The 27,571-nt window shown below is 36.2% G+C and overlaps 1 protein-coding gene across 2 annotated transcripts in view; it reads left to right on the forward strand.

Annotated features, from left to right (window-relative positions):
- STK39 (serine/threonine kinase 39) overlaps nt 1-27,571 on the forward strand; it is a 310,860-nt gene that overhangs the window by 277,361 nt on the left and 5,928 nt on the right. For both annotated transcript variants that reach the window (XM_074215784.1, XM_074215785.1), the window contains one exon: nt 27,066-27,130. In XM_074215784.1, the coding sequence (XP_074071885.1) occupies nt 27,066-27,130 (65 nt within the window). The remainder of the gene's footprint in view (nt 1-27,065; nt 27,131-27,571) is intronic.

A 27,571-nucleotide genomic window follows, 5' to 3' on the forward strand; every position in this document is an offset into this window, starting at 1 on the left:
GCAATAGGAAAGAACTGGAAAGTATTCACGTTAGCAAGGATGACATTGTAACCTAAATAATTATCATAATAACACCTTCAGTTTTAGAATTTATAGTTTATAGACTTGCACTCACTTAGTCTCTTTAACAAATTCTTCCAGTTGATCTATGAATTTACCAGTGGGTGTCCTCTATCCCATTGTACAGATCAAAAACTATCTGGGTCAAGGCAGCTAGGTGGCACAGTGGATAGAGTCAGGACATGAGTTCAAATCCAACCTCCAACACTTAATAATTACCTAGCTGTGTGATCTTGGGCAAATCACTTAACCCCATTGCCTTACAAAAATCAAATCGCAAAACAAAACAAAAACTATCTGTGTCCACCAAAAAAGCTACTATTGAAGTCCATCTGCTAGATCTATTGGTATGAGATGGATGGACACACCAGCTCTCAATCCATTAGTGCTCATACTTGCTGTTTGAGTAGACCATCCCCCACTGAACTGATCATAAAGGTCTTGAATGATTTCTTTTCTGCTGTTGCTTCTGCATAATTTTTGTTGGAAATGTGCTACAGTCTATTTACGCTCCTAATTGAGTCCCTTCATTACACCCTCCCTATGTGTTGTCCTCCAACTTTAATTCTTTGTTATTTCATATTACTCAGTGATTTGCAGCCACATTAGAATCACCAGAAAAACACAGTTTCAAAGTGGGATCTATGTTTCAGAGAGAAGCTTGGGTTTATGCGAAGTCCTGCACATATCACAAATGCAGTGCTATTCACTTTAACCCCTCTGTTCAGTTCTGCACCCAATTCATTGTCTCCCTACAGTGATTGTCCAAGAAATGTACTTAGAGACCAGAAATGTGAGCTGTCCATACTTCTATGTATTATATTTTGGACAGTAGGGTAGCTCTGCCTATTTCATGGCTAGCTTGACAGTATCAAAATACTGCTGAATCAAAATATTGTAAGAATTTAACATGGGGGGAAAAACCTTATTAGAGGAGAGCATTTAGATGAATTTTTGCTTTACAGAATTAAGCTTTTTTGTGGCTGTTGAACAATAAGCACAATGAGAATTTGTATTATCTGCATACCTACTGTCAATTATGTGACTGACAATATGGTCTACTGTCGAATATCATTTGCACAAACTTTCCTATTCCTCTTTCAGACCTTTATCAAAGAGGCCCTCTATTTATGTGTAAATTATTTTCATAAATAACTTTGTAGAAATGAGAAAATGGTCACATGAGTTAGTATTGTTATCCTGTTATATTACTATAATACATTAGTTACAATATATTCAATATTGTTATTCTGATTAGATTTTTTTGATAACAATAGCATGCTTGATTTTTTTTCTACCAAGCCTTTGATGTTCTCCCTTTAGGAGATTATCTTGAGGATCAGTCATTAAATATTATGTTTTTCACAGCATAGACCTCCTATTTGTAATTGGTCTAATTCAGCTATATTTTCCACTTATTTTTGTTGTTGGTGGTGTTCTTGTTTAATACCATTTCTTTTTTCTCCTGTAGCACATTAGAGATTGTGATATTAGTGTCCACAGTTTTGTGACTACTATCCACCTCCTGATGGAGAAAAGAGCTTATTATAGACATCTTTACAGATCTGGCCCTCTTCCCTTCTGTTATTTTCCTTCAGGTTAAATGATTTCACGACAATCTCTTAGCATGCTTTCTGCAAACTTTCTTTCCTTCCACCTCTCTTCACATTTATCTCTCTTAATGTTTCACCTGAATTTCCACTGAAGTTAACAAAAAAAATTCTCTTTGCACTGTAAAAGATGAAGTATGTTTTGGCTAAAATATTTTTAGACTTTTGTGGGGAGAGGTATATTCTCAGTGTGGTGATTGGCTTTACATCAGTTAAACTTCTTTAGTTAATGGTAATCTTTGTTTATTTTTGTTATCTGCTGCCCCTGTTTCTGTATCAGTGGCTTATATTGTTTTAGTTTCTTACCCTTCATACTTCTATTCTTTCATCTAATTTGATTTAGATTTAGATTTTTTGTTTATATGAGTGGTCTTGACAATTCACAGCTTTCTAATTATATGATTTCATTTTGGCAACTGGTCATTTCTGTTATATTAGAATATAATCATTTCTTGAAATGTGATACTAGATGTCAAAAGTACATTTATTAAGGCTTTTCTAGATTTTTCTCTTCTCTAGGATAAATATGACTTGAGTTTCTCTTCTTCTATTATGATTTGTAGACCTTAGAGACATCTAGATGGAACAATAGATTGAGTGCTGGATCTAGAGTCGGCAAGACCTGAATTCATATACAACCTTAGACCAGGTATATGACTCTGTGCAAATCACTTAAACTATCTGCCTCAGTTTCCTCATCCGCAAAAATGTTGATGCTTCCCAGGATTGTCTTGAGAATAAAGGCGAATAACATTTGTAAAATCTTTTGCAAACTCAGAAGTGCTATATAAATGCTAACCATTATTATTACTACTTTTATTGTCTTAAACAGTTCTGTTTACCCTTCTGAATATTTTCTCCCCTCTTAAAATGTGATGCTTAGTTTTGTTTTGATTTGGGTTTTTTTGGCTTGTTTTTCTTTTTTAAACATATACACCACACTTTAGTCTCTTTTTAGACTTCTTGGTAGCCACAGTTCTTGGATGTTTTCCATGCATTGCAAACAATTTGTAAAATTTAGTTTTATTGGTTCTGATTAAATATTGGTATTTTTTGCACATTTTTACATCAAACACAATGTAAGATTTGGGTGCAAGTTGCCATATTAAAAGATATCCTCAGAGAAATAAATGATCAGAAAAGGAGGTCATTTGATCATGTAACTAGAGCAGGACATTACCAAGACAGTTCATGTGCTGCATTAGTGTTCATATAATGTCCAAAAGCCTGAAGGAAACCTACCAGCCAATAAGAAGACTATCCATAGAAGATTTTACAGGATGTGATGAATTGTGATCTGCATAGCTGAGGTTCACACTCATGTTATTGAGTCATAGATCTATTGGAATAATGATATATAACTATTTATATCTTAATTATTATCTAACAGAACCACAACCTGGCTTTGTGTTATCTGAAAGCTTGATGAGCAAGCATGACTTCCATGTTACATAAAAGTCACAGATAAAGATGTTAAAGAGTCAAAGCCCCATGCCTCACCATTGGAGACCTCTTATTTTGACACATTCATTAATCAATACTATTCAGATATACAGCTTTTTTTTTTCAGGCTACTAAAGTATGAAATAATAGCACTTATAGGCTTTGAATTTTCATACAGATTAAAGCCTAGCCTACAGATTAAATCTAGCAAAACACAAAGATCTTTACTAATCTGCCTATCATTTCCATTTTCTCTTATCACAACTTGGATAGTTTCCTTTGCTGACTAAGTGGGACAGTAATTATTGATAAACCTTTGTAGTATATATAATAGAAGTACAAATAAATGGATAGAACTTAGCAAAAATGGGTTGGTTTCCTAGTAGACATGAAGCTCCATTTCCTCATAACACAAAGTGTGTTTAGCTATAGAAGAAATAGTTATAGGACTTCAGTATAGTTTGTGTGCATTTTTATTATTGTCTTGGGCACCAGCATATATTCCCTTGGCTTTCTTCCATCTCTTCATTTATAATTTATAGTTTAGTGATAAAAGTTTATCACTAAACTGCAACCAAAAGTTGTCAGAGCAAAGCCAGACCTTTTAGCCTTTGGGGAATCTATCTAAACCAATATTTTCTCCTGCACAGAGTGGTTAGAGTTATTTGGCCAGGAGTTAGTCTCTTAGCATTTATATTGGCACTAGATGCAGAATTCACATTAAACACAGTGTGAGAAATTTGAATGAGTCACTGAAACCTTATCTAATCTTTATTTTAAATGGTTTTTACTTCATCTTTTCAGGCTATCTTCAGTAAATCACTTTTTTCTATTTCCATCATTCACTTTGTTTCACATGTTGTAAGTCTCATAACCAGTCAGCAAATTTCTTACATTGCCTACAGGTCTTAATAGAATGTAAGCTCATTGAGAACATGAAGTATTACATTTTTATCTTTTTGCCAAGGTCTAGGGTCCCAATGAGCCCTGCTACAGACAGTCCTTTGAAACTATTTCAGCCCACATTATTATGCTCAAATCTTTAATTTAATCAGATTTTCTGAGGGAATAAAATTGTGCATCTTTAACTGAGCATCTTTTGTAATGTGGAATTTTTTTCCTGTGTTGGTTTCATCTGGTCTGGTTTTTTAAGGAAGACAGAACCCCACACTCTGGTGATCTAACTTCAGCATTTATCAATGACAGACACATAAAAGTTTACGTACATGTGCCCATTTCATTAAAGTTGGAAATGGTTTAAAACAGTTTAGGAGATAGTCCCAGGAAAACAGTCCTAACCAGAAACGAAGGCTGACTGGGTAGGCCATGGATTTAGAATTGGCTCTGTTTTCTCAAGGGGACAAAAAGATTCTAGACCCTCTAAAATGCACCAATCCAGGGTAAGCTGACTTTGGGTACCTTTGGATACATGCCACTCATGAGCAGGTCAGATAAGGATGAACACAGAGGTTAGAAAAATTGCTTTGCCATTCAAAGATCTGCACTTAAGGACTCATTATTCATGTTAGTGTTTGGGAAGGGGCTCCTTCTAGAAGAGGGGAACCTCAGCCAATCATTGGTCAGGTGTTGCAAAGATAACCATGGAGGGAGGAGGTGTTGGAATTCAGTAAATCTAGAAGCTTTTTAGGGGTGAATTAATTAAATGTTTGACTTAATATAGCCCACAAATGATGTTATAAATAGCCACGTGGCCCTTGGCAGAGACTGGTCTAGTCTAATCAAAAGGCATCATGTAGCAAGATTGAAATCAGTTGAGCACTTAATTCAGAGATCTTGCAATATAACCTTGCTTCTTGGTGTCAGCAAATTGCATGTGTTTCTCTTCAGAACCTCAGTATTTAAAGCATTCTTTCAGTACTGTAGGTGTTGCAAGTCACTAAATGGACAGGTGTTGTCTCCCTCTCTTTCCCATATACACATTTAATCTTCATACTCTTATCTCCATATCTACAACTCTAAATAAAGTAACTTTTAGGAAGATTCCATGCAAAGTTTCAAACTATTACTGCTTTTTTCTCAGATAAGGGAATACAGTTAATTTTCCAGTTCCATTTAGAATTTCATCATTGTTTGATGATATCACAGAATTCATTAATGTCCAAAGAATCCAGATTTCTCTCTTCCCCACCCCCCCAAATTATGAGTATACCTAATTGTTGAGTTATGGGATGTTAGAGATCACCTAGTGCCCTTTCATCTTTCCTTGAGAATCAAAGTAATTTAGGAAATTAGAAAATACTGGAAGCAAAAGAGTTCTTGAATCCTCTTACTCACAGAAACAGGAAGAAAATTATTAAGGTAAATGGTCAAAGGAAGAATATTATGTTCTGTAGATAGAACAATATATAAATTTTTCAGAATTTAGAAGATTTTTGTCCAGTCATTTTTTTGCAGTGTGTGTATATGTGTGTATATATTTTCACATTACTACAATTGTCTTGTAAAAGTAAACATAATTTACACACACACACACACACAGAAAAACCTCAAGAAAAATAAAGTGAGTGAAAAAAATGTATATTACAGTCTGTGTTCAAATACCATCAGCTCTGTCTCTGGGATGGATCGCATTCTTTATCATGAGTCCATCAGAGAAGTTATTTCAGTGTTTGTTTTTTTCCAACTATTGCTAGCTGTATTTCCCTCTATTCTATTCCTCCCCATTCCCATTTATTCTGTTCTCTCTCTCCCTTTTCCTCCTCAAAAGTGTGTTGTATTTGACTACCTTCTTTCACAATCTTCCCTCTCTTCTTTCACCTACATCCCCACTCCCTTCCCCCTGTCCCCTTTCTCCCATCCCTTTCCTCTCCTTTTTTTTCCCTCTAGGGTAAGATAAATGTCTATACCCTGTTGAGTGTATATGTTATTTCCTCTGAGCCATTTCTGATGACTCATTCCTCTTCACCTTTCCCCCCTCTCCCACTGTATTGCAAAAGCTTTTTCTTGACTCTTTTATGTGAAATATCTTAGCCTATTCTACCTCTCCTTTCTCTTTCTCCCAGTACATTCTTTTCTCACCCATTAACTCCATCTTAATATATTATACCTTTGTATTCAGCTCTCTCCTGTGCCTTGTCTATGTATGTTCTTTTTAACTGCCCCAAAAAATGGGAAGGTTCATATGAGTTATCAGTAACATCTTGCCATATAGGAATATACAGTTCAACATCATTAAATCCCTCATAATCACCCTCCCTTTCTATGCTTCCCCTGAGTGTATGCTTGAAGATCAAATTTTCTGTTCAGCTCTGATCCTTTCAACAGGAAAGTTTGAAAGACCTCTATTTCAGTGAAAATCCATCTTTTATCCCCTGAAAGATGTTCAGTTTTGCTGAGTAGTTGATTTGTGGTTGTAAGTCAAGCTTTTTTGCCTTCCGGAATACTATATTCCAAGCCCTACAAGCCCTTAATTTAGACGCTGCTAAATCCCAAGTAATCCTGCCTCTAGCACCATGATATCTGAATTGTTTCTTTCTGACTGCTTGTAATATTTTTTCTTTGACTTGTGAGTTCTAGATTTTGGCTATAATATTCCTGGGAGGTTTTTTTTGGGGGGGGGGCTCTCTTTTATTTGATCAGTGGATTCCCTCAATTTCTATTTTACCCTCTGCTTCTAGAATATCAGGGCATTTTTTTTTTTTTGCAAGGCAGTGGGGTTAAGTGACTTGCCCAAGTTCACACATCTAGGTAATTATTATGTATCTGAGATCATATTTGAACTCGGGTCCTCATGACTCCAGGGCTGATACTCTATCCACTGCGCCACCTAGCTGCCCCTATAAGGGCAATTTTCCTGGAGAATTTCTTTAAAAAATGAAGTCTAAGCTCTTTTCCTGTTCATGACTGTTTCCTGTTCATATTTAAATTATCTCTTTGGGGCTCCAGACTATGACTTGGATCTGAGTATGGGAGAAGCACCAGTCCTGTCCTGGGGATAGCAACGAGACCTCAACAAGTCTCCCCTGATCCCTTACCATCTGTAGGCTGAGCACTCTGGAAGTAGTTGCTGAATGACTGCAGACCGGCTTCTGGTTCCCTGAGATCTTAGCTGCACTGGGCTCCTTGCTCATTCTGGGAGAATTTTCTCCCTCACCTTCCAAAGTCCCTGGGCTGAGAGGTCTGGAAACCACTTTCGCTGCCCAGACCCAGGCGCTCCCAGGGATTCTCTGGTCATTTTTTAAAAACAGTGGATAAGACTGTCCTGTTGCCCCTGTCAAGAAGGATGTCTTGTTCGAAGTCTCAAGTAAAGAAGGGATTTCCTATAGCTGGTGAGGGCCTTTAGATGGTTTTGTTTGTAGATGACATGGTCTATTGACTTCTTCATACTCTAAATCCTTCTCACTGATTTCCACATGGGCCTAACAGTCAACAGAGTGAGTGGGATAAAGTCTGAGATTTCTTCAGTAGAATATTATAGATTAGAACTGTCTCTTCTGCCCCTCTTCTCCTGACAAACAACTTTTAGGATTTCAATGAAAATTATTAGAACTGGAAGGTGAAGGGCAAATTGACTTTTGTTCCTTATCTACTGAGTCTTCAGGAAGGAGACATATGTCTCTTTTTGGATTATTTAAATTAGCTTACACATTGTAAAGGCCACATTCTTAACTAATGAGAATGGGTCAGTGGGAGGGGGGGAGATTGAGTTAGGATAAAAATGATTCCTGGGTCTTTTGCCTTTGCCTCAGTCTAAAAAAGTCTAATCAATTAAAAAAATGATTGGGGCCTGTTCTGAGAAACAAATAAAACTTTCCCTTCATACCTTGAGAGATCTCGGAAATTTATTTAAGTGAAATTCATCCCACACAAAATGAAAAACCAATTGGGAGGAGGATGGTAGTGGTCTTGGGCATACTTTGTTGTTAGACGAACTAAAATTATCTTGTAGGTACATATATCTAAGGCAAACAACTATGGAGGAGTAGTAAGACAGGCCCAGGATAAAATAGTAGGAAGAGACCAGGCAAAAATTACATTTGGAAAATAGTTCAATATAAGGGTTATCAAGCAGGAATGTATTCTTAGAAAAGGAGAAACAAAGGGGCTGTGTCGCTAGAAAGATGAGTAATGCTGTATTGATTACCATGAAATGCAGGATTTTCTAAAGAAAGGTCCTTTAAATTGGGTAGTATTTGTATCTCATCCCTTACCCTGGTCTTTGGAATATAGTAGGACTTGGAAAAATATGGTTGGTTAGTTGGTCCTTTGGAGCATTTGTGAGAGAAAGTGAATAAGAATTACTGAGAAGGCATGTATCAGTGGTGAGCTAAACTAGTGGAACAAATCTCACCTAGAAAGAAGGATAAGTATTTCTAAAGTATATACTTGAGTGAACTTGCTGATACTCTATAGAAATTATTTTTCATTTGCTAAAAAATGTTATCAGGAATTCTTTATGGTTCTATCATGTTCATCAACTTCATCCTGATCAGATCAATGCTTCTCTCCTAAGTGACCATTATTTTTGGTATTTTCTTAAGACCAATGACCAATAATTTCTAACTATTTGTTCTAGCATCTGATGTTGGGCTTGAATCATACATTCAGAAGATTTTGCAGAAATTATTGTTCATGAAGCCTTCTACCTATTTTATAAGGTGCACATATATCATGAGTTTGTGTGTTGGACCTATGAACGTATATGTATAGAGAGCTATTTGATATTTTGAACATTTTTGCTCTCTAGTAGCCAAAAGTGAAATAGTAGAGAAAGTTGGTGATTGAACTTTTACAGAGCTTCTCAAATTTATGGGCATTCCAGTGGTTTCTACATTTCAGAATTATGCCTGAGAAACACAAGGCTAGATGTGTAATCGTTTTTTACTACATTATGTGGGAATGAATTCATCATTTTTATTTCGCCATTTCTCATTAAAAGCTTAATGCCAATATTCCTTCTTGACCTATGCCAAAATGAAGCCTCAGCTGCCACTACAAATTGGGTACATATTTGAAAAATTCACTGTGGTTCTGTAAGCAGATTAACTCCTAGGAAATATATATGTTTGACTGAACCTTCAGTCATCTAGAAATAAATCATCAGCATAATCAAAATGCCATTGGCCTGTGAACAAGTTCCTAGCGACCCTATTTACACACTTGTCTTTATATAGCCTGTATATCTTCAAGTGCTAGCCTCCTTCCATCTTCCTCTCTGATTCTTAGTCTCCAGAACAGTTGCACCTTTGTTAAGGTGAGTTTCTGCTTCAAATATGATTCTATTGCTATACTTTTTCAAAAGCTAGATTGGTTCTGTGTTACATGATCCATTGGTTGTTATTCTTAACTCTTTGACTGATTCTTTCACATTTTTTGGACTTCTAACCTTACCCATTCTGTCAGAACCATTGCATCATTCGTATCATTGAACTAACACTCTGTTAGTGTTAAGTTTACAAATGGATTGCACCTAGATTTCTAGTTGGACAAAATTTGATCAGGATGGTTTCTTTTTTAATACTATACTTAATTATCTAACACTTTTTAATGCTATACTTACTTAAACCTTCCCTTAATATATGATTGATGGGATATTCCTATTCTCAAATTGAAGCACTACCTGTAATTTTTTAAGCTTCATGTTTATGATGAATAATTAGATGTAAATAACATTGAAATGAGCTAAATTACCTTCACTTCAAATTTTCCAAAAAATCAGCCCTGTTTATGAATGTGATTGATAGTGGTAAAACAATATCTACCTGGTTATCAAATCAAAGCTGTTAGAGTTGGCCGGAACCTTGCCAGTTAGATCATCAAATCCAGTCCCTTCATTTTCAAAATGAGGACATTGAGATCCTGAGATCAGTTCTTAATTATTGGCAAAAAATAGAATGGAAGAGACTTTTATAGTTGAAAAAATGAATAATTAAAATTCATTTCTGTTAAATATTAGGACATGTATGTTATATTATTCTTGGTAGTAGATTTACTAACTTTAATTATATTTTGTTGATTCTTATCTTGAAATTTGTCTAATATCTTGGTCAGGGGAGAAGACTAGAGTTGTAAAAAACATTCTATTCACTCAATCTTCTGGTGGTCAGGACTCCTGAGATCTATCAGGTTTTGAGCTTAAGATCCTCTAAAAAAATGAAACCCTACAAATTAAAATCAATTTTACTCAAGAAAGACAGTTATCAGGGAAGTTTCCAAATCAGTCAGATTGTCAGATCTAGGTGGAGAATGTGAGCTAATCGTCAGGTGTGTGTGTGTGTGTGTGTGTGTGTGTGTGTGTGTGTGTGTGTGTGTAATATGAGCTAAAACTTAGCTCAGCAATGAGTTTAGTATTATTAAAATTGTTATTCAGTCCTTCAGCCATGTCCTTCTCTAGGTGAACTCGGGAGAGGCTCAAAGCTTTTTCAAGCACAAGCTCATTCACATAGCTAGAGCTTTGTCATGTAACTCTGACATTGCGGGCTTAACCTCTTAAAACCTTGTGGCTTTAGGTGGTTATTAAACTGTTTGCTTATTAAAATGATTTGCTTTAGTTATGTAACCCAAGACTCAGAACCAGAGCTCTAGGTTATATAGACTAGACTCATCATGGTTTTTCAGAATTTTCAGATTTTTCCCTAAGAACATGAGAATTGGGCTAGTGTCCAAGTCTCTAAATCACAAAGAAAGGGCACTCAGATCCCATGTAAAAACTCATGTAACCTTACATCTCCCCCTCCTACCCACCCCCGACCCCCAATTGAAAATCTAGCCCATAAACAGACAAAAGTCTTGTTCCCTGTTTGGAAAGTTCCATTTTCCTGAGAAATCTACATAGTCCTCTAGTCTTTGAAAACTGCCCTGGTTAGAGTTGCTTAAATGAGGAAAGAACTCAAGTTTCATAGAGAGCTGCATTCCCACCAGACCTCCCCAGTCCACATGGCTCAAAATACCAGGGACTTCTCTTCTGTGACCTGGAGATATGGCCCAGGAATTTCTTATGCTTTCCTTGCATGTTATCTGTTGCTCTGATACACTTGTCCCACCATTGCTCTCTCATTCCTGCAGCTCTCCTTTGCCTTAACCATCCACTGCCATTTCTGGAGCTCCTCTTACCATTTGGGGTTTTCATGGGTTTCCTGGTGCAAAAACCCTGAAAGGTTTCTGGAAATTTGTGGGCTCTTCCTTCCAGGAACCCGAAATCTGTTTGTGATGAACTAGCTTTTATCTGCCCCAGAGCTGGTTCTCCCCATATGTTTGACCATCTGTATCCCTTTTAATGACTAAATCCAAGGGTGAATGAAATTCAGGTATTAACTTCATCAACTCATAATGAAGTATTAAAACACCAGAGAGAGTGTCTAGGACCAAGTGACTTTGTACTTTATCAAAGAACTAGTCTAGTCAGGTGAATTTATTAGCTCCTTAGAGAAACATCTTTTATCTCTGAACAAAAGTAGATGGTTTGCCTTCTCCCAAAGGATCATGCTTTTACTTTTTGCACATGGTTATAGACTCTGGATACTAGAGGAATAATGATGCTTATTACTGTGGAATTTTTTTCCCTATTTCTAGTTCCCATATACCTAGGGAAATATTCAGAATTTGGGACTACAGATGAGTGCACCTGAAGTTACTATAATATAATCTGTTCTGCAGACATTTTAACTTTCTGCCTATATTGTGTGTTATTATAATGTATTTGAGTTCAGAAAGTCTGAGTGATAACTCTACTTTTCCATTGATCAAAATGTAGTCCACACCAGGCACTGAAATTAATATCTCATTACAACCAAAAAAAGTATGTCTCATTATTTTAACTCTCAGAAGATTCGATATTCCTTAGGTGACTCAACAGCCCCTAAAAATACCAGAGAAATCTGAATATTAAATATTGAGGATTTCAAATAGCAGAAGTCAACCTACTCTATACCTTTCCCAAATCTTTTATAAAAATTTCAGTAATTATTTCTTAAACTCCTAATGGAAACATGTTGTTTTACATTAACAATTATTTCTACCTTTGAATAAAAGATATCAATATAAAGAAGTAGTGATATTATTTTTATTCCTTTAGATTAACATCTTTAAAATCTGATAAATTATAAAGACTAAAGGCTTTGCATATAACCTTTCTGAAGACTCTGCTTTTATATGTGTGAAATTTCTCTGAAAACTATTGACAGCACTGGATTAATATGCTGCAAAGGATACACCTTCTGAGCTTCATTTTAATTATTGCGTTGGGGAGGCGCTGGATTTAGGGGACTGGATCTGTGATTTTGTTGCTCTCAGGAATTCTTTACTGAAGAAATTTCCTCTGCCTTCCAAGACTCCTCCAGGCTTTCTGCCTCCATTGCCCCTCACACTCCCAAGATATCTCCAGTCGTGCTGGTCCATCCCTTTTCAGATTCCCTGCAGGTGCTAAAGTCTCCTTATTCAGGAGTGACTTTCTTGCTTTTCTTTGCATCCCTAGCCCCTTGGACAAATCCTGCTCCTGTAGGACAGGTAAACACAGTTCAGCATCTTCATTACATTTGTAGTCTTGAGTGTTGCCCAGAGCCCTGGCAGCCAAGTTAAGTGACTTGCCCCGGGTCATCTATCAAGCAGATTGCAGAAAAAGGACTAAGACCAAGGTGAAGGACCTAATGACCTTCCTTCAGGCACTGAGCATCTGGCCTGTTATCACAGGCTTTTGTATTAACATGAACAAATACACATTTCTATGGGGTATCTGTAAAGCTTTCCTTTGAGTGATTGAGCACTTTTGACTTTTTCTGGAGCTTTATATAATAAATCCATATTTGCCTTTTTTCTTTTACCACCACTACAGTAGTTGTAATACAATTACTTTATTCTCAAAACAGTCCCACTGCTTAAAGGAAGAGGTAAAAAAGCCCTGCTGTGAATCAACATTTTCATGTGACTTGAATCAAAATGTGTGAGAGGGACTGATTTGGAAGGCCAATTAAAGCTAAAGACAACCTATTAGAACTAGTGATAGAGTTCTTAATTCACAAGCAGGCACTTTCCAGTCCCTTCCCTGCCATCACATTTTGTTTCTTTATAATTGTTTGCTCTTGCATTAAATTCTGACACGTTAACAATTGTTAGCATTTTTTCTTTAAAACTCATGAAATTAGGGGCGGCTAGGTGGCGCAGTGGATAAAGCACCGGCCCTGGAGTCAGGAGTACCTGGGTTCAAATCTGGTCACAAACACTTAATAATTGCCTAGCTGTGTGGCCTTGGGCAAGCCACTTAACCCCATTTGCCTTGCAAAAACCTAAAAAAAAAAAACCACACACATGAAATTAAGTTATTTTGTCATTTTTTTCCAAGCAGAGATAAATGATTTGGTATACCACCTGGACAGTATTATTACACAACTGACCCACTTCCCTTTTTTGGTAATAGGATCCAAGGGATTAAAAGCAGAGGAGAAATTCAATTAAGTATCTGTTACAAGGTGTTTCAAATGCTTAAAACTGCACCAAGGCTTTGAGAAAAGGATATATATCAGGTACTCTTCTGGGCCCCAGGCATGCAAATGTACAAACAAAATGGTCCATGCTCTGAAGATGCTCACTTTGTATTGGGAGCTTCAGCATGAGCACAGATTATTAAAGAAAAGCCTCTTGTGCCTGCGTAGAACCTCATACATTTATGAAAGATTTATGCACAAGAATCATGCAAGCTGAGAAGGTGCTGAAAGGTTCTGTGAACTGTATGATTGGAGGGAGTCAAACACATTGATGAAACAACGGATCCAAGATAAGATGACTCCCTGCTCCCTACTCCTTTGAAGAAGTGGCATGAATGTGGAAAATTGTCATATTTTATTACTGTATTGGCCCATTTTGCTGATTTCTTTTCCCCTCTTTTATCTTTTTTTTTAAATCTTTGACATATAAGATGGATGTCTAGTATGAGGCAGGAGGAAGAATACAGGGGGACATTTGGAGGATAGAACCCCAGAGTACATCAATAAAATGTTTTAAAATAATGGATCCAAAAAATGTCTTGTAAAGGGATTCAATCACTTGTTTAAATATTCTACATATTACCATAGCCATGATAGTCTCTGGCTTGATGAATATTCCTTGGTCCTTATAATTAAAAAAAAAAGGTTTTCCTCTTATGCTTTTCATTGTATATACCATTAGATGGATCAATAAATGGTATCATCTTATGTCCCTATAACTTGGTCTCTCTCTCTATAACTTGAGTCATTCCATTTTTGTTGCCACTTGGACTTTTTCATTTGAATTCTTCAATAATGAAGAAGGTCATGGTTAATGGATACTCACTGTATTCAGTAGAATCAGTGTCATCTATGCTACTCTGTTTCTGATTTTATATATATAAAACCTCCTCTTATTTGTTCTTGTGTCTACTGTCAAACATAGTTCTGTTTTGGGTTACTTTGGGGGTTTTTTCCCCCTCATGGTGCATTATTGATAATCATCTCCAAGTGGTTACTGTTTTGATTTTTTTTTATCATTTAACTGCTTTTTGATCTCAGTCCTTTGTCACAATTCTCTGTCCCTCTTTTTAGTATATGAACTTATTACTTTATATGCTACATGATTCTTTTGCCCAGTTCACTTGTGGAAACATTTCCCTTTCCCACAGTTATTTATATTGATACCCTACTGTCCTGAGCCTCCTAATACATCCCTTTCTTAACTGTTCTTTAGCTAGAGGTATATTGTCTTATATAACTTAATTTTCTATCCCAAAAAAGCAATATAAGAATCTTATTTCAGATCAGTACCAATGTGATCCAGTTGTGAATATATAAGTCAGTTTGTTGTATGATAGATAGATACAACCAAATCACAGTTTCTTGGGTTTGGGGATATGTGGTGGTGGTGGTTGTAATAGGCAGATTTTGTAACAGGCTAGAAATAAATCCATGTTGGTTACAGTTAATTTTTGTTTGGAGAAATTGTGATTTCAAACCCTCTTTGTAATTCGGGAATGTTGGTAATTTTCTTCATTTTCAGAATTTCCAATTTCCATTTGGTCTTTCTTGGGACCAAAGTTCCCAACAGTATTATTATCTAGATTGCCATTTTGTTTCCCTTTTTTTAAGTCTAAGAAATGCATTAGCCATTCTCCAGTCCTCTGGCACTAGTCTGTTCTCAGTGAATGATCAGATCTTCACCACAGGCTTTCTTATTTCCCTTGCAGTCCTCTCAAGTAGCTTCTGATAAAAAACAAGCTTTTTGATAGACATCTCCAATGTTGGCTCTAAGGGAAATACTCTGACAGTGCACTTAAGGTTTGCCTTTGCCCCTCAAATCAAGATTGAAGTTTTAAATAAATCATTTCATTGCTCAGCAGGTAGTGCCAGACATGCAAATACAAGTGAAATCAAATCCTGAAAAAAATTCCTGTGTGATTAGTTGTGAAGACAAACCCTACAAAAGATAAGTGAATAGAGCTGTTGACATTTTTTTCTCTCCTGACAAAACACCTTGGTTTAACTTATGAATAAAGAAAGAAATGAAACAGAACACCATGGTGGATCATAGGCTGCCAGCAGTTTAAAAGAAAAATAGATTCTTTGGTGTCACTCATGTAGCTAAGGTATATATATGTGTGTGTGTGTATATATATATATATATATATATATATATATATATATATATATATACACATATATATACACATATATATACACATATATATACATATATATTATCTACACACACACATATATATCTCGTTACAACATAAAAATTAGATCTGTAACAAATATTTATTGACACACATTAGGAGTAGCATTAACCTAAAATGATTAAGTTCATTCTTTACTAAATTTTAGGTGTGTGCATATTTCAAATTATGTGTGTGTGTTTTGTGTGTATTTATATATGTATTATGCATGTGTGTGTATATATAAATTTTTTAAGGTACATAAAAATATTTGGTCCAGTCCTGTGCTATCATTGATCTTAGGGTAGGGGTTGGCAAGCCAGATCTAAGAATAACTTTTACATTTTTATGTCATTTAACTCCAGGACCGTGTTTGTCAACCCCTGGAGTAGGAAGGACATTAGTTCTCTAAATATGTTCCAGGGACCCATGGGGGTCTTTTTAGCAGGTCTGTGAGTTCAACCCTATTTTCATAATGACACTGATTTCCAGTTTCTAATGTAGCAAATATAAGTAGATAGCACCTGCATAACCAAAAACTCCAGAATCCTCAATGATTGTTAAAGAGGGAAAGAATTTTTTTTTCTGAATTCAGAGTTTGAAAAATCCTGAAATAGGGAACTTGCTTTGTAGAAAGTGCCTCCACCACTGCAAAAATTTCCTCTAAATGCAAAACTATAAACTGGCATATATATATATATATATATATATATATATATATATATATATATATATATATACACACACACACACACACACACACACACACGATGGACTTAGGGAGTTAGTTACCTGGGGCATTGAAAAGTTAGTGTATTTGCAGAGTCAAACTTGGTGTTAAGATTAGATGATAATGATGATTCATAATCTCCAATGTGCCTTATGCACACCAACACCCCGGCACTGACACATCCATAATGGGAACTCATATCATAAAGAACGTGCTTGTCCTGGTGGTCCTCCTGGAGGTGACCATCCTGTAGGAAGTGAGGGAGGGAGGGAGACTTCAGACCCAGAAGGAAAACTGTAGGAGGCACAGTAGGAAAGGGGCTGCATTTGCAGCTTTAGACAGATCAGGGGAGGGGACAGTTGGTCTAAGTATCCTACTTTTCTACTGATCTTAGATGGAAAGGCTAGAATGGACCTCAATGGTCTCTGGACCTTCTGATCCAGCATACTCATTTTGCAGATGGAGAAATTGAGAGGTTAAGTGATTTATGCAAAGTCATACAAGTAGTTTCATAGGTGGTATTTGAAGCCAGTTCCTCTGACTCCATTCTGCTTTTTGGTTAAAGCAAATTTATCTTAGACTTAGATTTCAGGGGGGGAAGAAACCCTAAAATCTTCCTGTTGGTTAAGGTTTACCTTTGTAAACCTGGGGTCCATGAACTTGTTTTTTAAAAGTATTTTGATTAATTGTATTTCAATGTAACTGGTTTTCTTTGTCATTTTATATCTTTAAAAACAGTATGCTGAGGTTTCACCAAATTGTCAATGATACAAAAAAGGTTAAGAACCCTTCCTTGGAGAGAATCAGAACCTTTCATTCCATAGGTCAGACATTTCAAATGCAAATTCCTCGCATAATTTAGCTCCTTGATATAAATGAGTTGTAGTCAAAATGTAAATGAAGGTAAGCCTGGCACATTTAAGTGTGAGCAATTATTATAAGTAAAAGGAACAAGTTAAAAACAGGCTATACACTCAGTCCTTTGCTGAGGGGGTGGGGAGGGAGAGAATAATGTTATTCCTTCCTCTTCCCTCCCTACCATACCTTTATCAAAAAAACAAAAACCTAAGTAGATTCATGACTGGGTTCCCTGGATGCCTCCTTTTCATTTCTACCTGCTTCTGCCTTGTCTTTAAAATGGTTTCCCTATGGGAAGGATGAAGGTCTTTTTTTTGAAACAACTTTATTAACAGTCAAGCACTCGTTAACATTCACATTTATTTTGTCAATCCTACAAATGTAAATACAAAGTTACTACAGTATAATATATATTCTCTGCATTGCATTGGTGGCCTAAAAAAAACTCTTTAAAATTTAGCAGTTTATCAAAAATTAAAATCATATTCTATTTAAAATGAAGTTCTGTTATTACAGAGTCAGACTTCAAGGTATATCAGTTTAGTATAGCTTGAAAAGTAGGATGCCAGTCTTTTTCTACCCAACCTTCTATTTCAAGAAAACATCATACTGCCCTAATGTTAGATTTTTTTGAGGAGTCTGCATAATCATAAATTATAAAATTTACCAGAATGTTTTTAATCTCTGTTTTTCATAAATACTTAACAGGATGATAGGTCAGACTCTAACTTTCCTTGAGTTATGGCAAAGGGATAAGTGTCTCAGTGTTTCCTAGACCACCTCTGAGTTTGATAGTCTTTGTCCATCACAGTTACCTAAGTAAGGGCAGCTAGGTACCTGAGTTCAAATATACCCTCACACACCTACTAGCTGTATGATACTGGGAAGTCATTTAATCCTGTTCGCCTCAGTTTCCTCAACAGTAAAATAAGTTGGAGAAGGAAATGGCAAACCACCCAGTATCTTTGCTAAGAAAATCCCAAATGGGCTCACAAAGGGTGGGATATAACTGAAATGACTAAGCAACTAACAAAAACTTGGATAAGACTCCAAATTATCAGATAGGATCATGTCTTTACCACAGAGTTTCTTGTATTGAGATTTCTGATATTATTATCCTCCATAATTTTCTCTTGGATCAAGCTATCTCATTTTGTTGTCCTTCTACCCCTCCGCTTTCAGAGATCTTGAATCTCTGGCTTTGAAAATTGTCCCATCTTTTGATCTTATCCTTTCTGCTCTAGCCATTTGAAAGAGATTCCTGTGACCATCAGTCATTCCCCTTTGGCCATAGACTGCAGTCTGTCATTTTTTATTCTGGACTCTAGAGGTTGTTGAACTTGGGTCTGTGACTTTGTGATTTATTATTTGTTTTGTTTTAATATTTTGATATATAAACTGGACTTGGATGATACAGATTTATTCCATAAGACCTAAATTCATAGAAATTTTGTATTTTGAAGCATAGTTTAGAAATGGCTCATGTTTTTGCTATTTCCTTCAAGTCAGCTCATTTTACAGATGAGGAAACTAAGGCAAACAAGGTGAACTGCTTTGCCCAGGGTCACACTGGTGTTAAGCGGAGGTCCTCTTAACCCCAAAACCAGGGATTTTTTTTTTAACCTCCCCTAAACCATGGCTTATATACACACACACTTAAGCAAGAAACTGACAGCAAGTAGAAGATAAAGAGCAGAAACCTTTAGCTGGGTCTTATAAGTTTTTTTCCCCATCAAAAGTAGGAAAGAAGAAATTTATACTTAATAATTTTTTTGAAATTCACGCTAATTTGATACTTTATTGATTCCTTTTGCTGTGTAAAATTTTTGTCTTGAAGTAGTAGGACATGAGATCATTTTGCTTTTGCTCTTTTTTCTTTGCATTCCTAGTAAAAGTAGTAAGACCTTTAATAAATTTTGGATTGCCTTATGTATTCAGCCCTGGTCTGTACTTGAGACTGCCTACTCAACCTTTATTTTTCAGATTTTGAAAAGTAACCCAGAAGGGCTCCTACTGGAACTGACACATCTGAATATAATCCCAAGGCTGTGCAAATTATAGAATTTTTTACTAAAGGTTGATTTTTTTGCAAGGCATTTGACATTATCTCATTAACAGTATCCTTCTAGAGAATAATGGGGAAATGTAAGCTGTAGATGATGAATTTGGAATAACCAGATCCTTGATCATATTCTGTTTAACTTTTTAAATAGTGACTTGTGTGTGAGGCATAGATGGCATAGGGAGCAGAATTGCAGGTACCCTAGACCTTTAGAGTTGGGAGGAAAGGCCATATTGGAATGATTGGTTATATGATTTCATCCAGATTGAGGTCCAAAGGGGTATTTTTAGACCAGAGCAATGGGCCAGATCTAATTATCTGAAATCAGATAAAGGTAAATATAAAGTCCTGTGCTTCAATTGGGAGAGAAGTTTGCAAGAGCAGAGGAGGCTTAACTTGGGAGTGGAGTTAGAAGGAATCAAGGTGACATAATTGATAATAGAGCTCTATATAAGTCAGTAATACAACATGATAGCCATAAAAAAACTAAAGCTGAGTAGACATGTAGTTTCTAGAAAGAGGGAGATTTCTAGCTTCACCCTACTATATTAGTCAAACCATATCTAAAATATAATTGTATAAGCTAAAAATTTTATGCATCATCCACTATGTTCTCAACCCTGTGCTAAGTGCTTTAAAAATTGTATCTCATTTCACATCCTCATAAGAACTAGCTGCTTTATTAGCCTTAATTTACAAATGAGAAAACTGAGACCACTGGAAATTTAATAACTTGCATGCAGCTAGTTAGTAAGTGTGATGCTGGATTTGAACTCAGAGACTCCAGGCCAGAGCTCTCCACCATGCCACCCAGCTGCCCAAGTTCTTTGAAGATCTTCCAAGGGAGGCTGTGTGTAAATGGGATTCCTGTTCAAGGGGATATCTAGCTTGCTTTCTGGATTGTACAGGTGCCTTTCTAATGATGCTATTTGAAATTTAGCAAAATAAATGCGGGGCTCAGAAGCTTTTCGATTCTCTCAGTACTTTGTTTTTGTGCCAGATGGCTCTGCCTCAGTTGGCTGCTTTGCCCTGTAATTTACATAGTGTTCTTCATACTACTATATTTACTGTGTCATTAATTTTAACTTTTTCAGAACTTTTCTCATTTGAAAAGTCATTAGGGTTGAGTCTCAAACTGTGCCACAAATTTCAGCTAACTAGACATAGTCACATATGACCCTTGAACAAAATGCATTTAAAAGAAATGAATGTTAAGTCTTCCCAAAAGATTACCCCCTCTTGTCATTCCCACTCCAGCACTTATTTTTAATCTCTTTTATTTCTCCTAGCTCGTTTCTGTGAATAGGCCCATGACTCCCTTATTCTGGGAAAAATCCTCAATTTGAACTTTCCATCCCCCCCCCCCCCAACCATTATCCTATACCTTTTCTGTGCATTGTAGCTTAAATCCTTGAAAATGCCACCTATGATGGGTGCCTCTCTACTTTCTCTCTTATCATCTCTTCTTAATAAACCCTTGAGGTCTAACTTGTCTTTCCACCAAAACTGCTCTTTTCCAAAGTGACCAATGAATTCATTTGCCAAATCCAGTGGCCTTTTCTCAACCCTCTGTCTTCTTGACTTCTCTTGCAGCCTTTGCCACTGTTGAGCAGCGTCTCTTGCTTGATACTCTTTTCTCTCTTAAGTTTTTAGTCCACTATTCTGTTCTGGTTCTCCTTCTACCAAAATGCTCTTCTTAAACTGCAGGTTGGACCCTGTCAATTCCTTTCCCTCTCCCATTCAGTCAAGACTAGTAAGCTCCCTGTTAACTCCAGGATTACATATAAAATTTTGTTTGACTTTTAACGCCTTTTATAATCTGACCCCCTTCCTACCTACATTTCCAGGCTTCTACCTTAACTGGGATCGAGTGGTATTGGCCTCCTTGCTGCCCCCATCTCCTAACCCCATACATTTTAATGACTGTATCCCTTCCCTAAATGTTCTCCTCACCTATATTCTGGTTTCCATGGTGTCCTTCAGGTCTCAAATTCCTCCTTCTCAAAGAAGCCTCTTCTGGTCTCCCTTAATTTTGGTGCCTTCCCTAATTCTACATATATCTTGCTTGTAATGTTTTCCTCCTAATATTACTTTGCAAATGTCTTAAATGTCTTTAGTTGCCACTTTTAACATACTCAAACTTCATCCTTTCTCCCCTTATAAAATCTGGCACATATTAGGCACTGAATAAATAAATGTTTATTCTCTAGCTTTTTCTCCTACTCCCAGGAAACTCTTCAAGATAGATTATTTTTCTTTGAAAATTCATGACATCATAAATAGCACAAATAAGACTATAATCTTTGTGAAAATTCACAAGGCTTTTAATTTCAGAATACACTTTTAAAATTATTCTTCTCTACCTGCCATTTTGGAAATATGACAGAGGGATTCATTAAGCATCCAGAGGACACTTTCTGTAATTGCCTCTACTGAATAGTTACATTCTTTGCTTTTTTTAGAAGCAGAGAAATTAAATTTTATCTCAATTCAGATTGATGTAGAGCCTTTTAAGCAGCCATGACTTTAGAGACCGGTCATTCTTCACATGGATGTTTCACTTTCTTCTGGTGTTTCATTCCAAAGTAGAACTAAATGAGAATGTCCAGATGAATTGTCTCCAGAACTCAAATTGGTGTACTAGCTTCATTGATTAATGTCTCCACCTGTTTAGAAATGACCAGTAGAATGTAACTACTAATGAAATCTACAGTCACGACACTTATTTTCCTCCTGTTCTTAAACCGTTATTTCGGAAAGTACTTAAATTACTAAAGAAAATTCAAGTCCAAAATAATCAGCTTCCCAGTTTTGGCCTATTTTCAAATTTAACCTTAGTGCATCCCTTCAGTGCTTCTCTAAATCTCCCTACCCCCCCCAAAAAAAAGTTCCAAAGCCTGTCTTACCATTTGTAAGCAAATGAAAATCAAGTAATAAATCGGTTATTAAATTAATAGTTATTGAAATTTAGAATAAAACACACTCTATCCAACTTTCTTTACTATGTTTAAAAATTACCAGATTGGTTAACCTTTAGAACCATGTCAAATACTCTGATTTAAATCTAACCTCAAATAAGCAATTCCTTTCTCTCTCACCTTTCCATGTTTTCTGAGGAAGAAAAGGAGTGGATAGGATTCTGGGCCTGGAGTCAGGGAGACCTGAGTTCAAATTTGCCATCACATATTTACAATTGTAGGAATTTACTTAACCTCTGTTTGCCTCAGTTTCCTCATCTGCACAATGGAGAGAATAATGGCACCTATATTGCAGGATTTTTTTGTGAGGATCAAATAAGATAATATTTGTGAAAAGCACTCAGCACAGTGCTAATACATAATAGAGCTACATGAATACCCTTTCCTTTCCTTTATTTCATGAATTGTATAATTTTTAAGATCCATCTTAGCCTCCACATTTTTTTCCTACTATTATCATAGTTTATGATGTGTGTGCTTCCATGATCAGATATTTTTCCTGTGCCATATCAATCCCTTGGATCTCATTTTGGCTGTCAAAATTAACATTGACCAGTTTCATATCTTTGCTTTTATACCAACTAGCAGTTGTAAAGTCCAAGGTTTGCCATCTATTCATCCTTGCAAATAAACATAGATAGTTTGCTCATTAATAAGACATAGTGGAAAGTATCACCCATACACTCCCAGTGGTAATAGTTGTAGGTTTTTAGCATTATTAATTTAGTTATGAGAAAAGATTCCTTCTCTGATGTACTACCAGTGCTGAACTAGCCTTGCTCCATGCCTGCACATCTCCTATCATTGCTTGGTTCTGGTCTCTTACAGCAGAGATGACTTTTCCTTACTCTGTGGTCTCCATAGGTCTCTTCAGCTGGGAGTGAACACAGGGGTACAAATCTGACTTGCTGTAAAGTAGGCACCTACCAGTCATCTTGAGGAAACTTCTCTTGGTCTTTGCCAATAATTTTCTTGCCTTTATTAAAATATATCAGACCTTGAGCTTCTGTCAATCCTTTCTTTTCTCCTACAGTTTTTGGTGGATGAATAAGTCAAATTAAAGACTACCAGCCATTAGCCATTTATGGAATTTGTTTTCTGAAATATGCTTTTATCTGGAGAGAAGAGTATTTTTTGAACTAATTGCTAAGAATACAAACACAGAATATAAACAGTCATTATATAACTTATTTTTTAAGCTGTCAAAATGAGTGCATTGAATAGTACCTCTTATAGGTTACTTAGGAAAAATAGGGAAGATGGAATGTCAGATAAGAACTGCCCCCAAAATGGTGATTCCATTCTGCAATTTCTCTGATAGGTTTCTCCAAGGTCATCCTTTTTCTTTCTCAATTTGGAAACCGAAGGTTTTGATCTTTGAATTCCTTCATATACTATCGTTACTATTAATATTAGCATAAACATAGAACTCAGAGGAACTTGTCATCCAAAAATGCAAATTTAAACTTCTTGCTTAGATAGATATTCAACCTAAAGGAACACTGGGGACCTTGTGAGGGGCAGTGTAAGGGAATTACTCAATTTGTAAGGTCTTTTGGGGGAAGGGAAAAGATAAAGGTATGATCTGGGAGTAACATGGGCATTTCCAGTCAGTGACTTTTTGGGAAGCCATATAGCGCCTTCTTTCCTTCCTCTCTCTCCCCCTCCACTCTCTGCACACACGTTGGAACAGAAATAGTAGGTAAAGAAAACATTTAATTCAACTTTAAAGGACTTGCTCATTCCATCATTGCAACATTTAGGCACAATTTGGGGGGTATCTGCAATAGAGAATACCATCTGTATCCAGAGAAAGAATTGTGGAGTTTGAACAAAAACCAAAGACTATTAATTAAAAAAAAAAAAGCAACATTATCTTATGTGATTTTGCTATCTCTTATACTTTATTTTTTTTCCCTTAAGGATATTTTTCTTTCATCACATTCAACTTAGATCAGTGTATACCATAGAAACAATGTAAAGACTAACAGATTACCTTCTGTGGGGGGTAGGGGGAGGGAAGCAAGATTAGGGGGGAAATTGTAAAATTCAAAATAAATAAAATCTTTCTTTTAAAAAAACACTTAATGAGAGAAAATAGGGAGGAGGAAATGAAAGCTAAATGTAGGAATAGGTAATTTCCTGAGCTTTTACCCAGAAAATAAAGGATGGTTGGAAGGAATTTGAATTAAAATGGGAATCAGGCGAGGGAAAGCCGCAAAGTCACATTTTATTCAGAGGCTGGAAACAGTGAAACATGAATCTTGGCATAATCAGCACATGCCTGTAAAATCTTAAAATATCTACCACCACAACTCAACCCTTTTCTAGATACACCCCAGGTAAGGAACATCTTTATTTTTGAAATCCAGGTGTGCAGTAAGAAGAGGGGGAGAGGGAAGTAACACAGTGATCACCCTTCCTTTTAATGAGCATTGCTACTGGAGGGGGAAAAAAATTAGCATCACCCTGAATTTTATGTGATGTCAGTTAAATGAAGGTGTTTTATAGCACTTTACAACAAATTAGAATCAAGTAAATTGAAAATAAGCCTAGCAGCTGGGATAAGTAATCAGGTAAGTGGCCAGTTTTGCTATTTTCGCTTTGAGCTGAATAAGAGAATTTGAATTTCTAATGTCCCTGAGGTACAGGATTCACAACTGGAGAACATAGTTTTTAGGGTGATTGTTTTAAATAGCTAACAGCTTAGTCTTGCCCTCCAGTACACAACTCCCTTTTAGAAACTGCTTGGAATATCAGCATTGGTATGTGTGTGCACCCAAGCAAGCATTGTCTGTTGACATAGGATTGAGCCCTGTTTTGGGATGGAACATCTAGAGCAGAGTGGAAATAGATGGCCTGGAACGGGGTAGTAAATCATCAGTATTAACTGAAAGACTGTGATGGAAAGGAGCAAAATTCAAATGATAACTTTATGGCTGCCCATGAAACAGCCCATATCAGAGAAGCCACTAGAACATTTTATTTCTTAAGAAAATGAGGGTTGTGCTCATTTGCTACAATTTGAATAGTCAGAATGACCTGACTTTAAAACACACAGATTTTTTTTTCTTTTGCAGAAAAATGTGCAGGAAAAAACCTGGTGGGGGTAGATGTATAAGTTTGTAATTCAGGATACTCTAGGAAGGGGGACAGGAAAAGGCTGGTTGTGAGATAGTAGTAGTAGAAAGCAGGACACTCAACATCGATGACTTTGGAATGAAAGGTAGTATATTGGATGGGGGGATAGTTAAGAAGTCTTCTTCCTGAGTTGAAATCTGACCTCAAACCCTTGCTAGCTATGTGACCCTGAACAAGTCTTGCCTTGATTCCTTATCTGTAAAATGAGCAAAAAAAAATGTCAAAACTTTTAGTATCTTTGCCAGAAAATCCCAAATGGCTTCAGGAAGAGTCAAGACATGAACTAACTAACAGTATTGAAAAGGAAGTGAGCATGGAGAAGAAGCAATTGTTAATAGGTTTATTAGGGGAAAATGGATCAGATTAAACATTGGGGGGGGGGGGCTCTGCAGGTTCCCAGACCAAATATAATAAGAAAATCAGAATTAACTTGCAGAGAAATCTTGCCTTTTTGTTTTTTTTTTTTAGTTGTCCTAAAGGTGCAAACTTTAAATAGGTCACATTCTACTATTTTAAGTACCCCACCTCTTCAAGGCATTATTTCTACAGATTTGCAATTGGATCTAGAATTATTTCAGCTTTACTTTAAAAGCACAATTGTAGAAGATGAAGCTCCTTTTTTTCTCTTTTTGGAAAACAGGAACTATAATCAGTGTCTTTTCTCAAACAATGATCCAATTATCTGATTATAATACTTTGGGATTTATATTTGGTAAAGGCCAAAATGAGTCTGATATCATTGTATTTTTTATAAATCAGTCAAAAAAGCCCAGCTAGAGAAAATGGGGGGCAGGATTATTTCTTTACTAAACTATTCCAATGTGAGATGACATCTTGGCTTTTAAATGTGCTTCTGGAAAAAAAAAACCCAACTGATATTTGATGGGGGGGGGGGAGAGAAAATATGTGGGTGTGGGTATCTTAGTATTCCTGCTAAAATGATAAAGATGCAATCAATTGGCAATTTTGAACTTGAAGTGGCAAAATCACTTTCTGACCATGTTGGGGTGTGATACTATTCAAGATTATACTTAGGTGGTTCAACAAATCAGTATGATTCAAAGCCTCAACATGTATACTTGATTGGTAGAAGGTATCTAGTTTTTTTTTTCTATCTTTATTAGGAACAAATATAAGAAATCAAGCAATTTCATAAGTTTGGATATCAGATGTGCTTAACTTTTCCCCCATGTTATTTCTAGAGAAAGGAATGATTTTTAATATAAGTCTCTTCAGCCTGGTTGTTTATGAGGCGAAGGGTTTGAATCATTGGAGACCAACTTCATTCCTATTTACTTAATTTTTTGTTTTATAGAATGAAATATGTTTGGTGAGTATTATGGTTTATTTGAGTGTGCATGAGCAAAAGTCATTTAAAAATCCATTTACACAGAATACTGCCCAGCCTATTTTGCCCAAGAGAAATTTAGACCATCCAAGTACAGTCTCAGAATGACTAAGGTTTGTGTGAAAGAAACTGTTTGGAGGGTCATTCTGATTCATTGATTGGAAAACCAGTCCAACCTTTAATCACTCATCATTCTCTCTGTTTTTTACTTTACAGTTGCTGCAAATTTGCAGAAGATTGTAGATGACCCCAAAGCATTAAAAACATTGACATTCAAGTTGGTAAGTGAAAGCTTTGAAAAGTGACTCAAAAGGCTGATAATGAAATTAATAAAAAGAACAGTATTATCATCCCCCATTTTTCTTATCTTTTATTGTTTTCTTTGGAGATCCATTTCTGTCTCAGTAGTATAGAACAGTTTTCTTAGCAAGAAAATGTCTCTTGTTCAGTGAGTCCGTTTCCCTCTTTTTACAATCCTGGATTAAAAGAGTAATCACGGGTGAGTCCTGGAGGCTGGACCTGGTCTTCTTCAGGGAAGCATCACTTGACTGTTTAAAACTAATCCGCACCCAGAATGACATCTCTGACATTGCTTCCAAACTAGTACAAGCCTTGTGCTGTAAAATGTTGGAAACAGAGATACTTGAACAGAAAATATTGGAGGTCCTTGGAGGTGCTTGTAGCTTAGTTCAGAGGGTACCTGATGAACAAAAAAGGAATTG

The sequence above is a fragment of the Macrotis lagotis genome, chromosome 1 (genome assembly GCF_037893015.1).
Source record: "Macrotis lagotis isolate mMagLag1 chromosome 1, bilby.v1.9.chrom.fasta, whole genome shotgun sequence".
NCBI classification, from domain to species: Eukaryota; Metazoa; Chordata; class Mammalia; order Peramelemorphia; family Peramelidae; genus Macrotis; species Macrotis lagotis.